This window comes from Sycon ciliatum, chromosome 1 (genome assembly GCF_964019385.1).
Source record: "Sycon ciliatum chromosome 1, ocSycCili1.1, whole genome shotgun sequence".
Classification (NCBI taxonomy): Eukaryota; Metazoa; Porifera; class Calcarea; order Leucosolenida; family Sycettidae; genus Sycon; species Sycon ciliatum.
The window spans coordinates 53,082,742-53,101,154 of record NC_088643.1 but is presented as its reverse complement, the minus strand read 5'-3'; the positions used below and the strand labels follow the sequence as shown (position 1 = coordinate 53,101,154).

General features: G+C 46.9%; 1 protein-coding gene across 4 annotated transcripts in view; it reads right to left on the bottom strand.

The window, feature by feature from the left end:
* The window catches only part of LOC135831021 (uncharacterized), a 47,215-nt gene that overhangs the window by 3,073 nt on the left and 25,729 nt on the right, over nucleotides 1-18,413 (bottom strand). For all 4 annotated transcript variants that reach the window (XM_065343262.1, XM_065343263.1, XM_065343264.1 and 1 more), the window contains 15 exons: nucleotides 17,778-17,969; nucleotides 16,678-16,796; nucleotides 16,219-16,350; nucleotides 14,534-14,618; nucleotides 13,412-13,507; nucleotides 12,903-13,010; nucleotides 12,435-12,497; nucleotides 12,216-12,274; nucleotides 11,763-11,863; nucleotides 11,545-11,623; nucleotides 4,152-4,205; nucleotides 3,592-3,660; nucleotides 1,717-1,944; nucleotides 1,131-1,277; nucleotides 633-713 (listed from right to left, as the gene is read on the bottom strand). In XM_065343262.1, the coding sequence (XP_065199334.1) occupies nucleotides 633-713; nucleotides 1,131-1,277; nucleotides 1,717-1,944; nucleotides 3,592-3,660; nucleotides 4,152-4,205; nucleotides 11,545-11,623; nucleotides 11,763-11,863; nucleotides 12,216-12,274; nucleotides 12,435-12,497; nucleotides 12,903-13,010; nucleotides 13,412-13,507; nucleotides 14,534-14,618; nucleotides 16,219-16,350; nucleotides 16,678-16,796; nucleotides 17,778-17,969 (1,613 nt within the window). The remainder of the gene's footprint in view (nucleotides 1-632; nucleotides 714-1,130; nucleotides 1,278-1,716; nucleotides 1,945-3,591; nucleotides 3,661-4,151; nucleotides 4,206-11,544; nucleotides 11,624-11,762; nucleotides 11,864-12,215; nucleotides 12,275-12,434; nucleotides 12,498-12,902; nucleotides 13,011-13,411; nucleotides 13,508-14,533; nucleotides 14,619-16,218; nucleotides 16,351-16,677; nucleotides 16,797-17,777; nucleotides 17,970-18,413) is intronic.

The window sequence follows — 18,413 nt, the reverse complement described above, 5'->3', positions numbered from 1 at the left end:
GCCGCGGAACCGGTCCTTTGTTTCCCAGATGGGATAGAGTGTGAAAGGCACGAAGCAGAGGACGCAGATATTGTCAACTGAAAGGCAAAACTCGCCAAAAAATGCTAAATGTCACAAGAGGAAGCAATCTCGAATCAGATCTCGATCTGCACGTGCTTTTTATCTCCCGCCAGTTACAAAGCAATGTGAGTTTCGAATTTTTTGCAGAATTACCATAACGAACGTCGGCCCGTTATTTTGAGCTCTGTAACGTTTTTCCGTTACCCGATAACGTCTTTTGTCACGGCTGGGAGTGAGTACCATAAATGTTAGCGTTATCGTACTTTTGCTAAGGATCTCTAATCCCCGGGTGTATCAACCTCGTGCACTGCAGAATCAGAATCCTGGGAGAAGACTACGATGTTCGTACTTTCCAGGCATTCAGATGCTGCTAAGCTCTCCACAGAACCGAGAAGTTGGGTAAACACTTCACCCAAAATGCAGCATGAGAGAACCACTCTACTGTTAGTATTTATTACCATGGCTGGCTATTGCCCCCCCCCCCCCCCATATTGGCCTATATTCCCTGGCCTTGGGAAGGTGAAATAAATAAATAAATATATAAACTAGAATGTAAGTGTCACTGGACTTACCAAATGTTGGGTACCTCATCGGCTGATCCATCAGAGCTGATGTCCCCTTCAGCTCGCCATTTCAAGCGCTGTACACTGGACCTACAACACGCGATACCAGCAAAGATAATTTTAGAGGACACAACGCAGTGGCGAGCAGCAATTATCGTCTTTCCAGGATCAGCATTCTGTGTAAAGTACGAACGCAGGATGGGCAAATGTGCATGTTCAATCAATTAGTATAGTAAAGTCGATAGAGAACGTCACAACACTTGCTGGTATACATCTGCTTCTTTGGAGCCTTGCCGCACACTATTGCAACCTGATGTTAGCAATTTATGGAAATATTTCTCTGACAGGTGAACGACTGAACGTTAATCAGCTGTGACTGTGTAGTGCTACAGGAAGCGCATGTCTTCTCACCAGTTTTACCATTAGCCTATGAGCATGCAGGAAGCCACTATTCTCCTACGAGCAGCTGAGGCTGCGGAAAGCAATAACAAGTGCACGGTACCCTACCTCTCCCTGTTTCCGGTGAGGGTCGTTTCAGATGAAATTGTAGGCACGAGACCATCGGCAAAGTACTCGCTGAGATCGACTGTTACTGGATTCGAGAGCTCAGACGGTTCGTCACGCTCATACGTATGCTGCAGCCGAAATACAAATCTGAAGAACCACATGACAGAAAAGTAGTATTGACTCTACTTTTGTATAAGCTTCACTGTACACGTAGTCAATACATCCTCTAAAACAAAGATGCAACAAAGCTAGTGGACACTCTCCATCAAACGTCAACAAGATACTGATGATATACCGTTCTATTCTCCTGTAACATACATGTAGCTATGTGCATACTCACTTGCTAATGGATACAACACATCCAAATTATCCACACAGATGCATGCACAAGTTGCATGCACACAAACTCGAAATCTCTGGCCAGCCAATTGCATATGCGGCTACATGGATTGAAAGGGGGGGGGGGGGGGAGTTGAAGTACTTTCACACCCAGGACGTTAGGCCTACTTCAGATTACTGTTTGTATGTTGTTACTTCAAGTAGTCACTACACCCCTGCATGGCAGAGTTGAAATGCCATCCCGTACCTGTCCAGCTTGCCTCCACTGGTAGTGTTCCTTGCTTTGAGAGAGAGAAGATGCACATTCTCGGGAAACGGTTTCTTCAAAGCGGTGAAAGAGGTGGCAAATGTCTTTGCCCATTCACTGGCCGATGCCTTGCCAAACATTACCGTCGGTGGGTTTTGCAGCTGAAGTGACATCTTGTGTCTCAGATCGTACGAAGCAGCCTTTTCATAAGATGGTACTAACCAGAAACTGTGCAGCAACCAACAGCAAGTAAGGAATTGCTTCATCAGTGCAGGATTGCCCACCCTACTGACAACGTCTGGCTGGAAGAGCCATGTACCGTATTTTTTTTGGCATGCAAAGAACACACTACATGAGCGTTTAGTACAATAAACAATTGAACCTGGTATCACAGATATAACTGAGAATAATAATTTCTCCTGACATGCACTAGTATTTGGCCCAGTATCACCGAGAATCGACCTTCGGGCGAAAATATTTTTTTTCAGAATAAGTCATTTTCTGCAACGGCAAAAAACTGTTGCTTCGCGCTCTGCACATTCAAACAAAAATTAGTTCATCGCAACAATGAATGCTTTTGATCGTCCCAGTAGCAGGAGAGTTCGCTCACGATGGCCAGCTAGCTGCCGTCCGGCTCCGCCAGAAGTCATTGGATTTCCTAGGCAGGAATCGTCGCGCCTGATAGAGAACGACGACAGTTTCCAGAAGATGTTTTTGTCGACGCGCAATTCCTATTTAGCGACGAGAATTTCAACTTGATATAGGCGCTCCGCCAAAGGAGCTCTCTGCTGGAAAAAGTACTTTCTGTGGGGTGTTAAAATGTTGTGCCTGTGTTGCATTCCCTGTGGGATGCACAGACTGGGACTCCAGGTGTAGTTGTAGCCACCTTCCCTCCTCTTCTGCACTTCTGTGGATTTTCAGCAGACTTGGGATGGCGTTCAAACAGTTTTCATTGGTATGCAGTGATGAGGATCAAGACCATCCATGCTCTCTGCCAGAGGTTGCCCAAGAGTTGTTTTACAACAAAAACTGGATGGATGATTTATTACACTGTCTATTTTTTATTTATTTCACTGTAACACATAATATTATTCTGATGTGGAAAACACTGTGATAAATTGTTGTATTTCCTGATATGTACCTATGCTTGTTTGAGAAGCTTCTGGGTCATGAACATTGCTTTGTTCGGTCTAATACTTTGCCATGTGATCACTAGATACCTATAGATGACAACAGCAGAAAAAAGTCATTTTGTGAAAAATCACCCTAAGGTCCATTTCCGCAGATAATGGGCCATTTGTGATTTTGTGTCAACATCAGCCAACCCCGAGTAAAAGCAAAGCCTTGGCAAAGCACAAGCCGGTCAAATACATGGCCGGCTGGAAAAAATGTATGCTATTTCATCCAGATCGTTCGATCGTTAGGTTGTTGCTTGTTGTACAATGTTAGTCCTAGATCTGCATATTCCCCATCTTCTCTCACACCCTTCCAAACATTTTAAAAGTCATCAAAGGGGAAGTGCATCGATTTTTCAAGTAGGGTTCACATGAATGACTATTAAACATTTTGATGTCGGTTCGTATGCCATTCGAACCGACATCAAATTGTTTTCCATCTGAACCCTACTTGAAAAATCGATGCACTTCCCCTTTAGGACAGTACAGCTTCAGGTTGGTGCCAATTGGCTGGGGTTTCTGACACATATTCCTTGCATAATCATAAGTGAAAGCACCAACATTACCAAAGGTAGCTTGGGCTAGTTGTGGAAGAAACGCCATGGGTCTTCTCATACTGTTTTGCTGCAAGCGGTGGTGAGTGTGTTTGTGTGCTGGTGAGTTGTGGTACTGTTCAAACTTCCACTGAACATGTACTTACACCGGTTGGATGTGATCAGTCTCATTGAGGACCTCGCCAACACCAAAGAAGTCATCTGCTAAGCAGCGCCTGTCAAGCAGTGAAGAAACCGTACACATACACCGACACACAGACACACACACAGCCACATACACACACTACAGTACACACACACACACACACACACACACAAACACACAAACCCAGACACATGCATATATACACACACATACACACAAACACGCACACACAAACACACACACACACACACACACGCACATACATGCTTGTACTTGTAGGCACAAAAACACATTACGAAGATCACAAGGGAGTCAGTCCCAAGCATGATATCTAACGCAATAACAGTGACCGCAAACACAGCAGACGATGAATACGCCACAGAGGGACTCCGGCTGAGACCTAATCACATCTATAAACATGCTCGGAATGCCAACAACTACCACTGTATTACTATGCGCCGCTTGCAATGACTAATCAGTTTAGTCCCAGACTGTAATGGTTCCTTGTGCTGATCTAGAAGAGGATGTGCAGTGCCAGCACTGATTGTACTAACCAGTTACCTGTGAAGCATGATCTCATACACGTCTTCACCCAAGTAAGCAGAGCTGTGAGATCTGCAGAGAACCAGCACAACCCCAAAAAACACACCTCATGTGGCCATGTATGATGTAGAGGTGTTCAAACATTATGTGCTTACTGCAGGGGGGGGGGGGGGGGGGTGAATTACTGTCATGCACATTGCCTATGGAAAACGATACATGCCCACAGTCAGGGCTCACCACGACCATACCAGTGGCGTGTCCAGGATTTGGCTGAGGGGGGGGGGGGGGGGGGGGTTGCGGCCGGGATCAAGGCGGGATGGGGTGGGGGTAGATGACATCATGCTACTGTCCCAGGTCAGCCATTTTGAAAACCGATGTCAAGAAGCTCCTCCTGTAGCCCCCTTCTTCAACAGTTATTCACCCGAACGGCCCCAGAGACTGTTCCGGAGGATCAGCGCACCACACGAGGACAAGTGTCGAACTTGCTTCAAGTTCCCTTTCTTCGTGGGCCTGCGGGACGATCGACCATGATGTTTCGGGGAAGCATTCTCTGGAACGCTCTCCCCTCTGATTTTAGAGTGATACGTGCCCCTGGTCCCTTCCGAAAAGCTCTTTCTGCCATTGATATACTGGTTTACTTTGTGAATATCCTCGTTAAACTTTTATTATCTGCCATAAATTCCAACCTTCTCATCTATCACATTTGTGCATGCATGTCTATAAAATCAACGACGTGTTCCTGACTCCATGAGATTGTCTTTCTATTCTTTGACTCCATGAAATTATTGTCTTTCTATTTCTGACTCCATGAAATTGTCTTCATATAAATTTTTCCTTTTCTTCTTTTGGTCCTTTCTGTCTTATAATAATTATTATTATTATCATTTCTTGTTTTCCCTTGCATATCATCCCTTCATCATTCTGTGAGAACCTGTCCTATGGGCAGGTGAGAAGGCATCTCTGCCTGCTCATTTGGTGAAGTAAAATAACAAACAACAACAAGCCGTAAATCTCACACACCACGAGCAGTATTTCTGTACACGCAGCAACAATGTACATTGTAAACTTCAAATTTGCCGTTAGGTGAGCGAATCAACTGCAATTATTTATGCGAGTCCAACAATTTCTCACCGCTCTCAAAGAGTCAAAGCATCCTTTACATAGGCAGCGGTACTTGTCACTGTGCGCTGTTCTTCATGTTCTGGCTACTCGCTGACAACAGATTCTTCCGCGTCTGGCGGAGTGTGACTGTCAGTCCGCTCCGAAAGTTCAACTGGAATAACAGCGACTTCATCACTCCCACTGTTTGCTGTTGGAGCGGCAGCAGGAGTTGCGCCGCCACAGGAACGCTTTACAAAAATTCCAGGCTCTGCTGGCTAGAGCTTGGCCTTTTGGGATGTCCCTGAGACATCGAAGAAAAGCCTTCGAGTCAACCAAAACACGATTCGAACGAGGATGATCGCCTGAGCCCTCGGCATTCGAATCGTGTTTTGGTTGACTCGATCGAAGACTTTTCTTCGATGTTTGTACCGTTGAAGACGCGTCGAGCGCGTCCCAGCAGGGATCACACTGTACAATAGTACACAGTCAGGTCACCATGTTTCTGTAGCCGCGCCGTGCATGCTCACTGTACGTAGACTCTACTCTGTAGACTGTACTGTACTACTAGTCTGAAGTGTGTACAATCAACACCAGCTCGACCGTGCAACCGCTTTTGGACTTTCAGGCCGGGCGCGCCCCGAACGAGTCTAGCTCGATCGACCCGGCACCCTAGCGCCCTGCCTATTATTTTTCGAAACCTAGGTCGAAATTTTTGAGGGGGGGGGGGGGCGCGCCCCCCGCGCCCCCCCCTAAACCCGCCACTGCATACAAAATTCAAAAAGCGTCGACAACCATTTTGAAAAGTGGCGATTGCCGCGCAGGCCAGCGTTGGTGCAGTCATAGCGGCTACGCACCCAAGTTCGTGCTGATCAATGTACAGCGATGTACAGTAGAGTTGTAAAATACCAGTATTTTACGACTCCCTGGTCTAGTCTGCGAAGAGCCAGTGCCGAAGAGAATCTTGTTGCTTGATGCCGGGGAAAGACACGAGGAGAAGACGTCCTTTCTCCAAGCCATCTTGGTCATTTTTCTCAATCCGCTGGTGCATACCGACCAAGATATGTCCGTGAGATACTGGTGAACTGGAGTCCTGGCATCTACACGATTTTGCCGCTCCTAGCTAACCAATGTTGTCAGTACAACTCAGCGTTTCCTGATCACGGCTCGGCACACTCTTTTCGGTTTGACCTCGCAGCTTTCACCCTGCGAGTGTGGAGTTTCCTGGCCACAAATGAGTCATGACCATGATGACAAGTGACTGGTATGATCCCCGACTGGCCTGAGTCCTTAGCTTGAGTCAACACGAAGGTAAACTCTTCATTTGGAATGCTTGCTGTGTCATCGGTCCTGTCTTGTTGCACTTCCCGGGGGGGGGGGGGGGGGGGGGGTTCGGACGAACCCCCTAAATTTTTCCCGACCGTGGTGCAGGGTTTTTTTTTTTACAAAAGCCAGGCATGCGAATTGCTCCTAGGATCCTGCCGTAGCGCATATATAGCCTGAGCTGAATCATGCAGATGTTACATTGATACATTGATATGATCCTCCGATCGGCATGTTTTGCAAGCACAGCACACACTGCACAGTTCAAAGCTGCAACGCAGTCCATGTGCATGTATCAGTAGTATGTTCAGCTTGTGCTTTTTGTAACAGTACATACACGCTTACTTTTGCTGGGGATGGTGTGATGCTACTGCTTGGTTTGGGGGGATTGTAATGTTCTAGCCTGCTTTGTGTGTTGTTTACTGCTTCTTTTGCTGCTTCTTCTGCTGCTGTTGCTGCTGGTTTTGTTCGCGCTATTCTTTGCTTTCTTTTGGTGCTATTTGTCTCATCCTTTTTCTCAGATATAATAACCATAGTCTTTGTTCTGGATTTATTATTTCTGAAGATGGGCCTGGCCCGAAATTTTGGATTTTATTATTTTTGGAAGAATTTGTAGCCAAGAGACCGTTTTCGAGTAGTGGTGTACATCTGTGTGAAACAGTTCCTCTAGCTGTGGATGGAAATGCAACCACACGGATCACAGGTGCTCCCTTCGCTTCCAAGACTTGCTTGTAATGTTAGAGCTGCGTGCGACCTTTGTCTTCGAGTTGCTTTGCAGTGCTGTCATTGTCATGGTCCGTCCTTTTTGAACTGACTGTCTTCGATTATGTCAAAGCGCTTGCCAAAGCGGTGGGCTGCAGACCAGTTGCCCTTGACTTTTGGTGCCGCTCCTCAGCGAGTGAGGCCAAGCGAGAATGTAACCACTGTTGCGAGTGATGCTGAAACATCGGAATCATCTTCAATGGCGGCAGTATCCCCCAGCACAGTCACTGCTAGAGATGACGAAGACACGGTAGTACTAAACGAGGACTTGGAGGAAGCCTGCCCTTTAGAACCTTCTGAAGCAGTAACGCCAGTTCGACTATCATCAGACAGTTCAGAGTGCAATGTTACCCGTTCTTTTCATGACATAGGTGAGCTGCTCGAGAAAGGACCAGTGAGTTTGTCGGCGGCAGAGAAAATGAAGCTCATCAAGGGTCATTTTGTACCAACGGACTCATACCAGTTCCCAAGGGTATGGATGAACCATACCAACAGAGCGTTCAGGCACGCTTGGCTGGCCACTTACCCATGGCTCGTGTAAGTCTATGGATGGCGGCTACTGCCTTCCATGCTGTTTATTCTCCTCTCAAACAGCTGGAAACAGAGGTGTGCTTGTCCGCACTCCTTTCCGCCGGTGGACTAAGGTCTCAGATGTGTGTCGTGGCCACGAGCAGAGCAAGTATCACCTCGATGCCCAGGTGGCATACGATGCATTTAAGGAGAACATGGCTGAACCGGAGAAGAATGTTGCATCTTGGTTGGATGAATACCGTGTTGAGAAAATCCAGAAGAATCGCGAGATCATCACGTCTGTAGCCAAATCAGTGCATCTCTGTGGCAAACAAGGTAGGTGGCATTTTGTGAGCAAAATCGTTGCATTCACCTACATGTAGTGTCCAGCTACCTAGTTCTATACTGTCATAACATTGGGGTCACTATCAATGATATTATGTGATTGTTAAGTTAGTGCGTTTTTACTTCGAAGAATCTACAATTGATATGCAATACGCCACGGCGGTAATACATGTACATGTACATGATTGTATAACTTATATCGTCTTGATGTCAGTAGGAAGGAAAAATACATTAGACCCGACAATGATAATGGGTAGAGCCAATAAAGTTGTGCCTCTGTGTTCCTTACCCCACCGGCTCCAGGCATAGTGCTCCGTGGACACCGTGATGATTCCACTGCAGACCCAAGTAGAAACCGTGGGAACTTCATCGAAGTATTGCAGTTCCATGCCGAAGCTGGTGACCAGGCTCTGCAGGGACACTTGCTGGAGAGACGAGGGAACGCAGTGTACAGCAGCAAGACGATCCAGAATGAGTTGATAGGAATCATTGGAAGCCAAATCCGTGGTGACATTCTGGCTGAAGTTAATGAAGCGAAGTTTTTCACCATCTTATCCGACGAAGTGACAGATGTAGGTGGTTTGGAGCAGCTCAGTCTTCTGCTACGATTCGTTGACACATCTTCTACGATCAGAGAGGAGTTTGTCGACTTCATTCAAGTGGAAAGAATCACTGGTCAGGTTCTCGCAGATGCAATTCTGGCGAAGATCAAACTGTATGGCCTTGACATCCGAAATTGCCGTGAACAAGGGTATGACGGTGCTTCTAATATGTCATCTGCTGTAAAGGGCGTCCAGGGGATAATCTGCAAGTCTTCTCCAACAGATTTCTATGTCCATTGCAATTCCCACATCCTCAACCTTGTCGTCGTTAATGCCTGCAATCTGGCGAACATCCGGAATACGGCTGGAAACGTGACAGAAATTGCCAACTTCTTCAACTTCTCCCCCAAGCGCCACCGCCTGTTTGAGAAAGTGATAGAGGAGAAACAACCAGACGCAAAGAAGTAGAAGCTGATCGACTTGTGCCGAACCAGATGGGTACAATGCCATGAGGCTTACGAAGCGTTCACGGAACTGTACCAATCTGTTGTTGAAACCCTCGCTGTGATGCTCCACGAGAAAGAACATCTTCAGCAATATGGCACGTGGACATGGGACAGAGAAGACTCTGACTAAAGCTGGTGGTCTCTACCATGCCCTCACATCATTCGACTTTCTGGTTAGTCTCTGTGCAGCATCGAATGCCTTGGCATCAATTCGACAACTTAGCGGAAAGCTACAGCGCAGGTCAATAGATGTCGTCAAGGCTTATAGTTTAGTGGAAGGAACCATTACCGATCTGCAAGAAGTCAGAGACAGTGCCGGCACTATTGGTAAATGGTACCAGCAAGCAGTCACACTTGCCCAGACCGTCGGGACGGAGCCGAAGCCACCGAGAATGGCAGGTCGTCAACAGCATCGGAACAATGTAGAGCACTCCTCACCCGAGGAGTACTATCGTCGCTCGATCATCTTGCCTCTGATTGACCACTTCCTCATCGAGATGAAGGAGCGTTTCTCTGCCACCAGCCGTCAGGTTGCACGCCTTCTTTGCCTAGTACCCCAGGTACTGGTGAAGCAGCAGGAAGACGGACACCTTGCCAACATTCAACGCTTGGTCGACACGTATTCTGATGATCTGCCAAGCAACTGACATCCGAAAGTGGGTCAGGAAATGGAAGGACGCAGCAGAGAAGTCTGGTGCACTTCCAGCTACCCCACAAGAAGCTCTTGTGCATTGCGATGCCGATGTTTTCCCGAACATCGGTTGCAGATATGCGCACGGCTGCCAGGTTTTGTTGGTGCGGGCGGGAACGCGCGGCCGACCTTGATGTCTTCAAAAAGGTACTTCAGCGGTTCTACTTGGCCGATTCTCACCGTCGAAAGCTCATTTTCAAGGTCTTGGAATTCTCTATCAGTTTACCATCTCAGATTTTTACATTTTGTCTTCATTCACTTGTTCGTCTTCGAATTTGAGTGATTTCAGCATCCGATCTCAGCCAAACGAAGGCCAAATCGAAAAATTCGAGACGGTAACCCTCCAAAGACACACCTTCTGAACACGAATCCACAATGGCCTAATGTCTAAAACCAACGAGTACAGCCAAGTTCAGCTCAGAAAGCACCCCACAATTGCAAGAAACGGCCTGTTTTGCCGTGCGCTGATTGGTCAAATCCAAATGACCGTTATTGACGCTTTGTATGGTCGTGGTGAGCCCTGACAGTGAGTGCGTTTGATTATGCCTGCGAATTGATGTTGAATCCACTCATGAATCGCCCCTGGCTATTCACACCATCCCATGTGAATAGGGTGCATGGATTCCGAACCGATTCCAGGGATCATGACATGAAATCGAACGACAATATTCCATTCATGAATCAATTCATGGCAGTAATCGAACGCACCCAGTGTAATTAGATCATGTTAAAAATATTATGGTAATATGGAGGTTTAGTCCCACGTAACGGATACGGGAACGTGGGTGATACACGTAAAGTTCATGCAATGGACTCACGTTTGCAATGTTGTTTTTAGTCACACGGAACAAACAAAAGCATGAAGCGAAAGGCCCAAACCTGGGCAAAGACGAAGCTTAGAAGCTCATCGAATATTTTGATTTCGTGCTTCGGAAATTTTTCAGCTGAGCACCCTCACAGCTCGCACAATGCGCTCCATTCTGATTTTCACCCACGTTCTGGCGGAACGTGGGCGAGCCTATACATGGTATGTCGTGAATCAGAAAACGTCTGCACGTAGGTTACTGAGTAATACGTGGCACACACACGTAAAGTACACACGGATTACGTGGGACTAAACTTCCCTAATGATGATTGGCCCAAGTGCCATGAAACTCAGCGTTACAAAAGATCACAGTTTCCCACCATTGTGAACTTGTGTCGCAGGCTCCTCTTCATGGCTTGACCACTTTCGCAGGCCCGGCAAAATTTCCTTTGTGTAGATCATTTCCACGTGTAGAGTGCAAACCGGAGCAAGGGAAAATCGCTACGGGGTCGTCCATAAATATCGAAGTTTTTTCACAAAACGGAATAATTTCGTTATGGGGTGGGAGGGGAAGGCCAATTTCGTTTCAGAAAACATTGAAACATGTACACGGCCATAGGAGCAGTGACACACTTGCAACTTTTGCATGTGTTATGTCAACATTTTTTACGTTCTGAGGGGGAGGGATGGAGGGGTTGGGTCCAAACTAAAATAATTCGTTTGGTGAAAAGGGTTTGATAGTCACGGACGGCCTCTAACTGAATGCAGAGCAATGAAGTAATCTAGATGATGCCTAAAGAGTACCAGCACGGCACCATACAAAGCTTACCGATCTGACAAAATGGATAAGGTGAAGTTGGATTTTGTGTCGTTCAGGTACAGACCCAAGACCATTGGGTAGAAATTACCTGCATACGCACAGAATGGCAGCAGCGCATGTGTACATTGGTTAAAACCTTGCAGTACTGATTTTAAATTAGTCCCTGAAAATGAACTCAGCATAAAACCACAGAAGCACACAGATCAATGGGCTTGCAGCACACGTACCTGCTACAGGCTCGTCTTTCGTGCCGTCAAACTGTCTGGGAATGAGTTCTAAACCTGAGTCGTCCGAATACCACATTTCTCCATGCTTGCTGTTTTCAATCCTGCAGAAGACATGACGAATACAACACACCGACCCTAACGGTTTTAGGTTTTTTGTACAAACAATACTTAAAACAGTATTGTTTGTACAAAAAACCTTCACGGGTAAAGTACATGTACTGCCGGTACATACCATACAACACCAACCTTCACAGTGCACTGCATGTACATGCACATACAGCAACAAATTGTTGCTGGGTGTATGTGCGCACACATGCATGTGTGTGTATGTGTGTGCGTGTGCGTGTGTGTGTGTGTGGGGGGGGGGGCTGGGGTGTTTGAGGGTGTGTCTGTATGTGTATGTTTGCACATGACTGTACATGGTTCTTTTAATGAAGTAGCATGATAACTCACGTGGTGACAAGCTCTCGACCAAGATCCAAAGGACCGATGTCGAATTTCTGTTCGAGAAACTGCACAACGACACAGGCATGGCACAGCAAGGGTTGAGTGTTGCAATGGTGTCGAGTTACTATCAACAGTGCACGGGCTACCTTATGACTTACTATGAAGTACCAACAGGAGTTGCCGGCATGCCATGCTCATTCTGCCATTCAAGTCACCTTCACTTACCTGAAACTCTGGGGATTTTCCTTGGTAAAGACGATAAGTTGCAGCGTAATGGTTCTTGAAAACCTAACACAAACAGGCAGATGAATGAACGCTGAAGAATCACATAACTTGTTTTGTACCACATTTCACCAAAAAGGATCATCTGCATACTACTCCTACACAAACATAAACACAAACACAAAGTGAAAGCATGTCAATACATGTCTTCCACCCTGGCCACACAGTTTTTGGGCGTATGGGATGGGTAACCAGTCCGGACTCGCCACTACTATACTACAGTGCTGGTCAATGAAATCAAGTGGAGTGAGTCAGCCTAGCGCCCTGCACCATTGAACATCCCAGTGTTCACAAGCCTAGGTCTGCAGTGCACAGCACCCAGCCTGTAGGCATTGACTTGCTTGATCAGATTTCACTGAGCAGCACTGTCTGAATACCAAGCATTGCAGGTCTCCTTGGTTTCTTCCTCACCTGTCTAACTTCCTGCACCACTGGTCCTCTTGTTATTGATAAAGAGATTGAATCAGCAGCAGCCACCTCATCGCGGATAGTGTTGCGTTCGAAGATCAGCCAATTCACCTGAGAGGAGGAGCGCAGGAAAGTACGGGTGAGGTGTCAGCCTTGAATGATCCAAATGCTGTGAATATGCCTTTAGCGCAATGTTCGATCTAGCCTGAAAGGTCAGACGGCTCTACCACAGTAACATTAGGTTCAAATCTTCACAACACAGTGCATGTGCATGTTTGTCTCATCTATCTTGTCTCACCATTTCCTATGCTTCTTTGTGTCTTGAGTGTAGTGTTGTGCTAAATTCCCATGACCAAGTGCATTTGACATGCCAGTCAGAGTAAATTTAGTTAGTGAGACAACAAAAGTGCCCAGCGTTTAATTGGTGCACAGAGCAATGAAATGCAAAATGTGAACTACAAAACAGCTCTTCCAACACGACTCATGCATTATGTTGACTGGCTATCACAAACCTTTACGCCGTCCTCCCACTCCTTGGTTCCATTCACAGGCTGAATGTTGACTAGAAACCATGTCGACGCCACACTAGCTACGGATGTGCCATAGACCTGCAGTGACACAAGATTAGCAAGCCGTGTTTTTTTCTGTATTCCACTCACTCATGAGCCTACAGAGGACAGAACAGACTGTCTGCAGGTGGAGTAGCACGTACAGTCGTCGCCAAAACAATCCGGCCAGTGCCATGGAAACATGTACAGTCACGGTGGCATGGTGCCTGTCGCATGCATGCATCTACAGACAGTAGAGGGTCTACCAGCATAGCACTGCACTAAACAGTCCGTGCTGCACTCTGCCTGCTGCATGCAGTCGAGTCGAGCACAGCACAGACTGTGCACTGCAGAGTGCAGGCCCTGCAGCAGTGCCTGCGGCCACGTACACGGTACAGCTACCGGTAGCTAGCATAGCATTGGCCGGATTTTTTGGCGACGACTGTACACGTACCCACACACATGTAGTTATCATTTGCAATTGCCAGGTGACTCCTTTTTGCAGCCTCGGAAACTCACAGTAGCGAAGACGTCTTATAGGCAGATTTCACCTTTGTTTCCGCGTGTGTTTTAGCTCCGCTCTGTGGACACTCAGTAACATGATAATTTCACTAAGGTATCCAGAGCTAACAAAACTGTGAATGCACATGTAAAATGTAGTGCAGTGAGTGACGAGCAGCATCTATATTGCAATGTTGCAAGTGTCCAAATCGCTTATTTAACAAAATACTTACCAACAAATATTCCACCTTGCGTAAACGTTATAAACATGTTGGTAGCCGCCACTACATTACTAACTTACTGCCTTAAAACACAGTGAACAGTCCGGGAAACAATACAGTCAGACCGCGTTTATCCGGTCCTCTTTTATCCGGATCCCTCGCCATCCGGAAGAAAATAGCTGGTTACATATTTACAGCATACGTGATGCATCCAACATAAACGGTGTTTGGTTATCCGGTTCCCTCGCCTATCCGGATATTTTTTGTGGAAACGGATGTGTGCGGTTAAGCGAGGTCTGACTGTGCCGTCGCTGCATGCAAGACTTAGTCAACTATACAAGTTGTACAATCTATACTGTGCTACCTGTCCACTGCTGCTCTGCACACTGAGTAGAACAATGGGTATGTACATTGGTGTCTGGCAGTGTGATACGGAGATGTTCAGCTGCCTGCACAACACAGAACACAGTCATGCACCCATACCACATGTCAATCCAGGACAGCTTCGGCAAAGGCGTTGGGGCAGGTTTTACTCCACTTGTTTTAAAAATAACTGCCGGTAGATTTCAGATTCCTCATCTCTTCCTGAATTACCGTAATCCATCTTGCTTGTTTTTAAAAGCACATGATCTTGACATATCTGTGATGACCCTGTGTACACAGTAGTGCTCATGATCTTGACATATCTGTGATGACCCTGTGTACACAGTAGTGCTCATAATCGTTTACATGTAACAGTTATGTACCCTAGCTAATGCTGCGATCATGACTATGCATAATAATTAGAACAGTAGCCTAGGTACATTATGTTATGATAGGTACGTTTCTAGAAGATCGAGCCACGTGTTAGATATGTTCTACTCCTCATCATCACTACAGTCACTTCCTGCTGGCGCTTCTCAATGTGTTGCCTAGACTCGCCCTTACCACAGAACTGTAATCGATCGTCTTGTCTTTCCCGGTCTGCCTGTTTCCATTCAGCATGTATATAGTGTTACCAGTACTTTCCTTGCAGCAACGTGCGCGCTTGCTCCTGCTGACCTTTGCTCGCGTTCTGTTTGCTGCTGCTGCCTGCTCGATGCTTCTCTTCGCAGCTGCTTGCTGTAGACTTCAGCTGGTATAAGTTTGCTGACACGAGTAGAGTCTGGCAGTTGAGTAGAGTTTTATGTGCAGTAGAGTTGTAGAGTTGAGTTTATTAGAGAGTTTCCATTTCCGCTCCAGCGGACTTGTCCGCTTGTGCCGGGTTTTGCATTTGCAGTTCCTTACTTTTCCTTTGCATTTCTACTTTTACCATATCGGACCTTTGTGCTCCGCCACCCTAATGTCTCTGTGCGTTGGGTCTGAGGTACGCCTGAGTGGAATGACCAAGAGGCGCACATATACTTTGTGCAAACGGGCTTGGGATAACTCACACGTAGGGACGATCGGCCGACCACGACATATCCGTAACACAGAAGTCAGGATTTTTGGTTGCAACTCAGAGTTTCATGCTGAGCAATCACAAGGCAGCCGGGTACAGAAGAGCAGTTTAACTTTGTCTGACACTCTCTCATTGGTCTTGTTTTCACACGTCGCATAGCAATCACACGTAGCCATTCAAGTGGTAACTACAAAATAGTTAGCTACAACATGTGGTGCTAGCCCTCTCTAACGCAGTGATGAGATGGTCAGTTTCTGGTAATAGAGCTAGGTGGGATTTGGGTGCCTTCGTGTGCTATGGAAAATGACAGTACTATCGTCCCCAAACATCCAGCTAATGCTGCACATAGCAGTCGACTACCATTTGCAGCATTGGACGGATGTTTGGCGACGATTGGATCTGACTATAAACCTATCCTGTGACCACACCAAACTCTCCCCCCCCCCCCCCCCCCATGCGCCACTCCTCAGCCATCTTCTTCACCTGGTGTACCATCATCATCTTCTTGGTTCTCTCTCAAACCGTGCATGTGCAATAACGGCATTGTCCGTTTTTTCTAAACCTTGAGTGGCCTTGTGGGTACGGATACATAACAACTTGCAAGGTTGAGACCGACACCGAACACTCACTTAGTTCCATTCGCTTTTCCACTTAAATTCTCTTGTCCCCAGCACGTCTTCTCGCACAGTCCATCTTGCTCGGCTACAGCAAGCCAGTTGACCCTGACTGGTCCTGTCCAGGAGCCGGCGCCAGTGTCAACTCTGAACGAAAGCACAGTACAGTACATCACTGCAGTGTACGGCCTGGGGACATTGCAACACAGGAGCTGAAGGGTGGACAGGCGCATAGTCGGATCAATCCAAATTTCCAATACCGGGAGAGCATTGCATCGCAATGTAAGATAACGTGGGAATGGTACTGCTAGTGATGCATGCTGATAGGCAATACAGAAGCTGTGGGTATATAGATGACCTTAATGATAAATCGATGCATGTACACGTACTTATCTGAGAAACAACATGCCTAGCAATGGTTCCAGGCTTCCAGCCATCATGTGTACCGGTACAGTGATTAGTTGTGTTGCTCACCTGCAAACATTCAACTTAACGCTGGACGGGCTGCTGGAGATCACAACTGAAGTGAATGCAGAGCGTGTGTCCTTCTCACTGTCCACTGTCAAGTACACAAGTGGATTGGTCTTGAAGTCCTGGAGCATTGTGGAAGAAAGCGAGAGGTCGAGAGGGCAAGGAGAGAGAGAGGAGGGGGGGACTAATGACTGCTGTAGGTGCTTCGAGGTGTAAAAAAAATGATTGCCTATGGCCTACCACCACCTTGTGGCCGGCTGTGGCCCCATAGACCCGGTGTGCTGTGGTTGTACAGGTAGGTGATCAATGTCAACAGTGCTAGTGATTTTAAGTTGTGCACCTGTGGTAGGGATGTCAGCGAACGCACTGCGCAGGCCTCTGCGCATGCATTGCGTCATCGATTTTTTGAACGTGATCGCGGCCGACAGAGAAAACATGGCCGCGGTCTGTTTGCACCGCTGGGAGTCGTAAAATTACTGTTCTTCTGTCCCCGCGACCATTCAAATCATACGCGATACTCGAGGACCCACGAACTCACCACGTTCTCCCCGGTCGATTTCTCTGAAAGTTTGCACATCGTGAAACACCAGTATGAGAGGTGTTCAGGCCAATTTTCAAGGAATTTCCCTGGTTGGATCGTTCCAAAATCGGACTTCCATTTCTCGCTCGCGGCCATTTCTTGCGCGATGGAAGCGCCCTGCCCTGGTGAGTAACCAGCATCGCGCTTGGTAGAGAGTTGCTGCAATCAGCTCCCTGATGTCTTCGCTGCCATTGTCAGAAGCGATGGACCATGAATTTGTTTGAGAGTCTCTGGATGCTACTATTCCTCAGCCTAGTTTTCAGCCATTCCGTGCATCTTCTTCGCACGATTTACTTTGCAAAAAAATGAAAGTGTTCATGAGTTTTCTTGTCGGCCGCGCGTAGATGGGCCAGGCTGACCTGCGCAGATGGGCTGCGCAGTGCGTTCGCTGATATCCCTACCTGTGGCCTGTTACCATCAACAGCTGCTATTCATCAGTACTGTTATACATTTACTGACTTCTTTGGATGGTCCAAAATTCCTTTTGGAACAACTGCGGCATCTTATGAAATCATACTCCTACCTTATTGAAAACGATTGAAGCGTCCGAACAACGTGTCGCCGACTTATCGACTTCAGCAACACCATACTGCATGCTCTCAGTACACTTGCTGAGCTCTCTGCATGGTGCCAATGCTGTATCCAGCGTGGCATAGTTCAACCACATGTCCTCCTGCCAACCCATGTTGCCATTCTTCCATATTTGGAAGCCAGTCTACAATGGCATGTACATCGGAACAAGTCAAAACGCCACAACATTAACAATTAAGTAGGCAGGTTTCCAAACATACACGTTGACTAATATCCATTGCAAAGTTACATACTGACTGGCACTCTTATGCAGACCATGAATTCCCCCAGTATTCACTTCTTCACTTGCACGTGCCATTTACTCCCCGTGACTCCATGTTTAAACAGTAATAAACACATCCTTTTTTTTACACCGTGGTCTACACCAGCACTTGAAAGATGAGGGGCAGGGTGTCACACATATCCTGCCAAACCAGAGCTGGAGTTTCACTTTCAAGCACATCAACACAAGGCAACTGTCACAAATCACAGCACACGTGCGGGCCAGTAAAATATGAAATCAGTCTCGTGTACAATGCGCAGTGTGCCACACGTGTATGGAGACTTCCACCTATACTTCCACCTATAC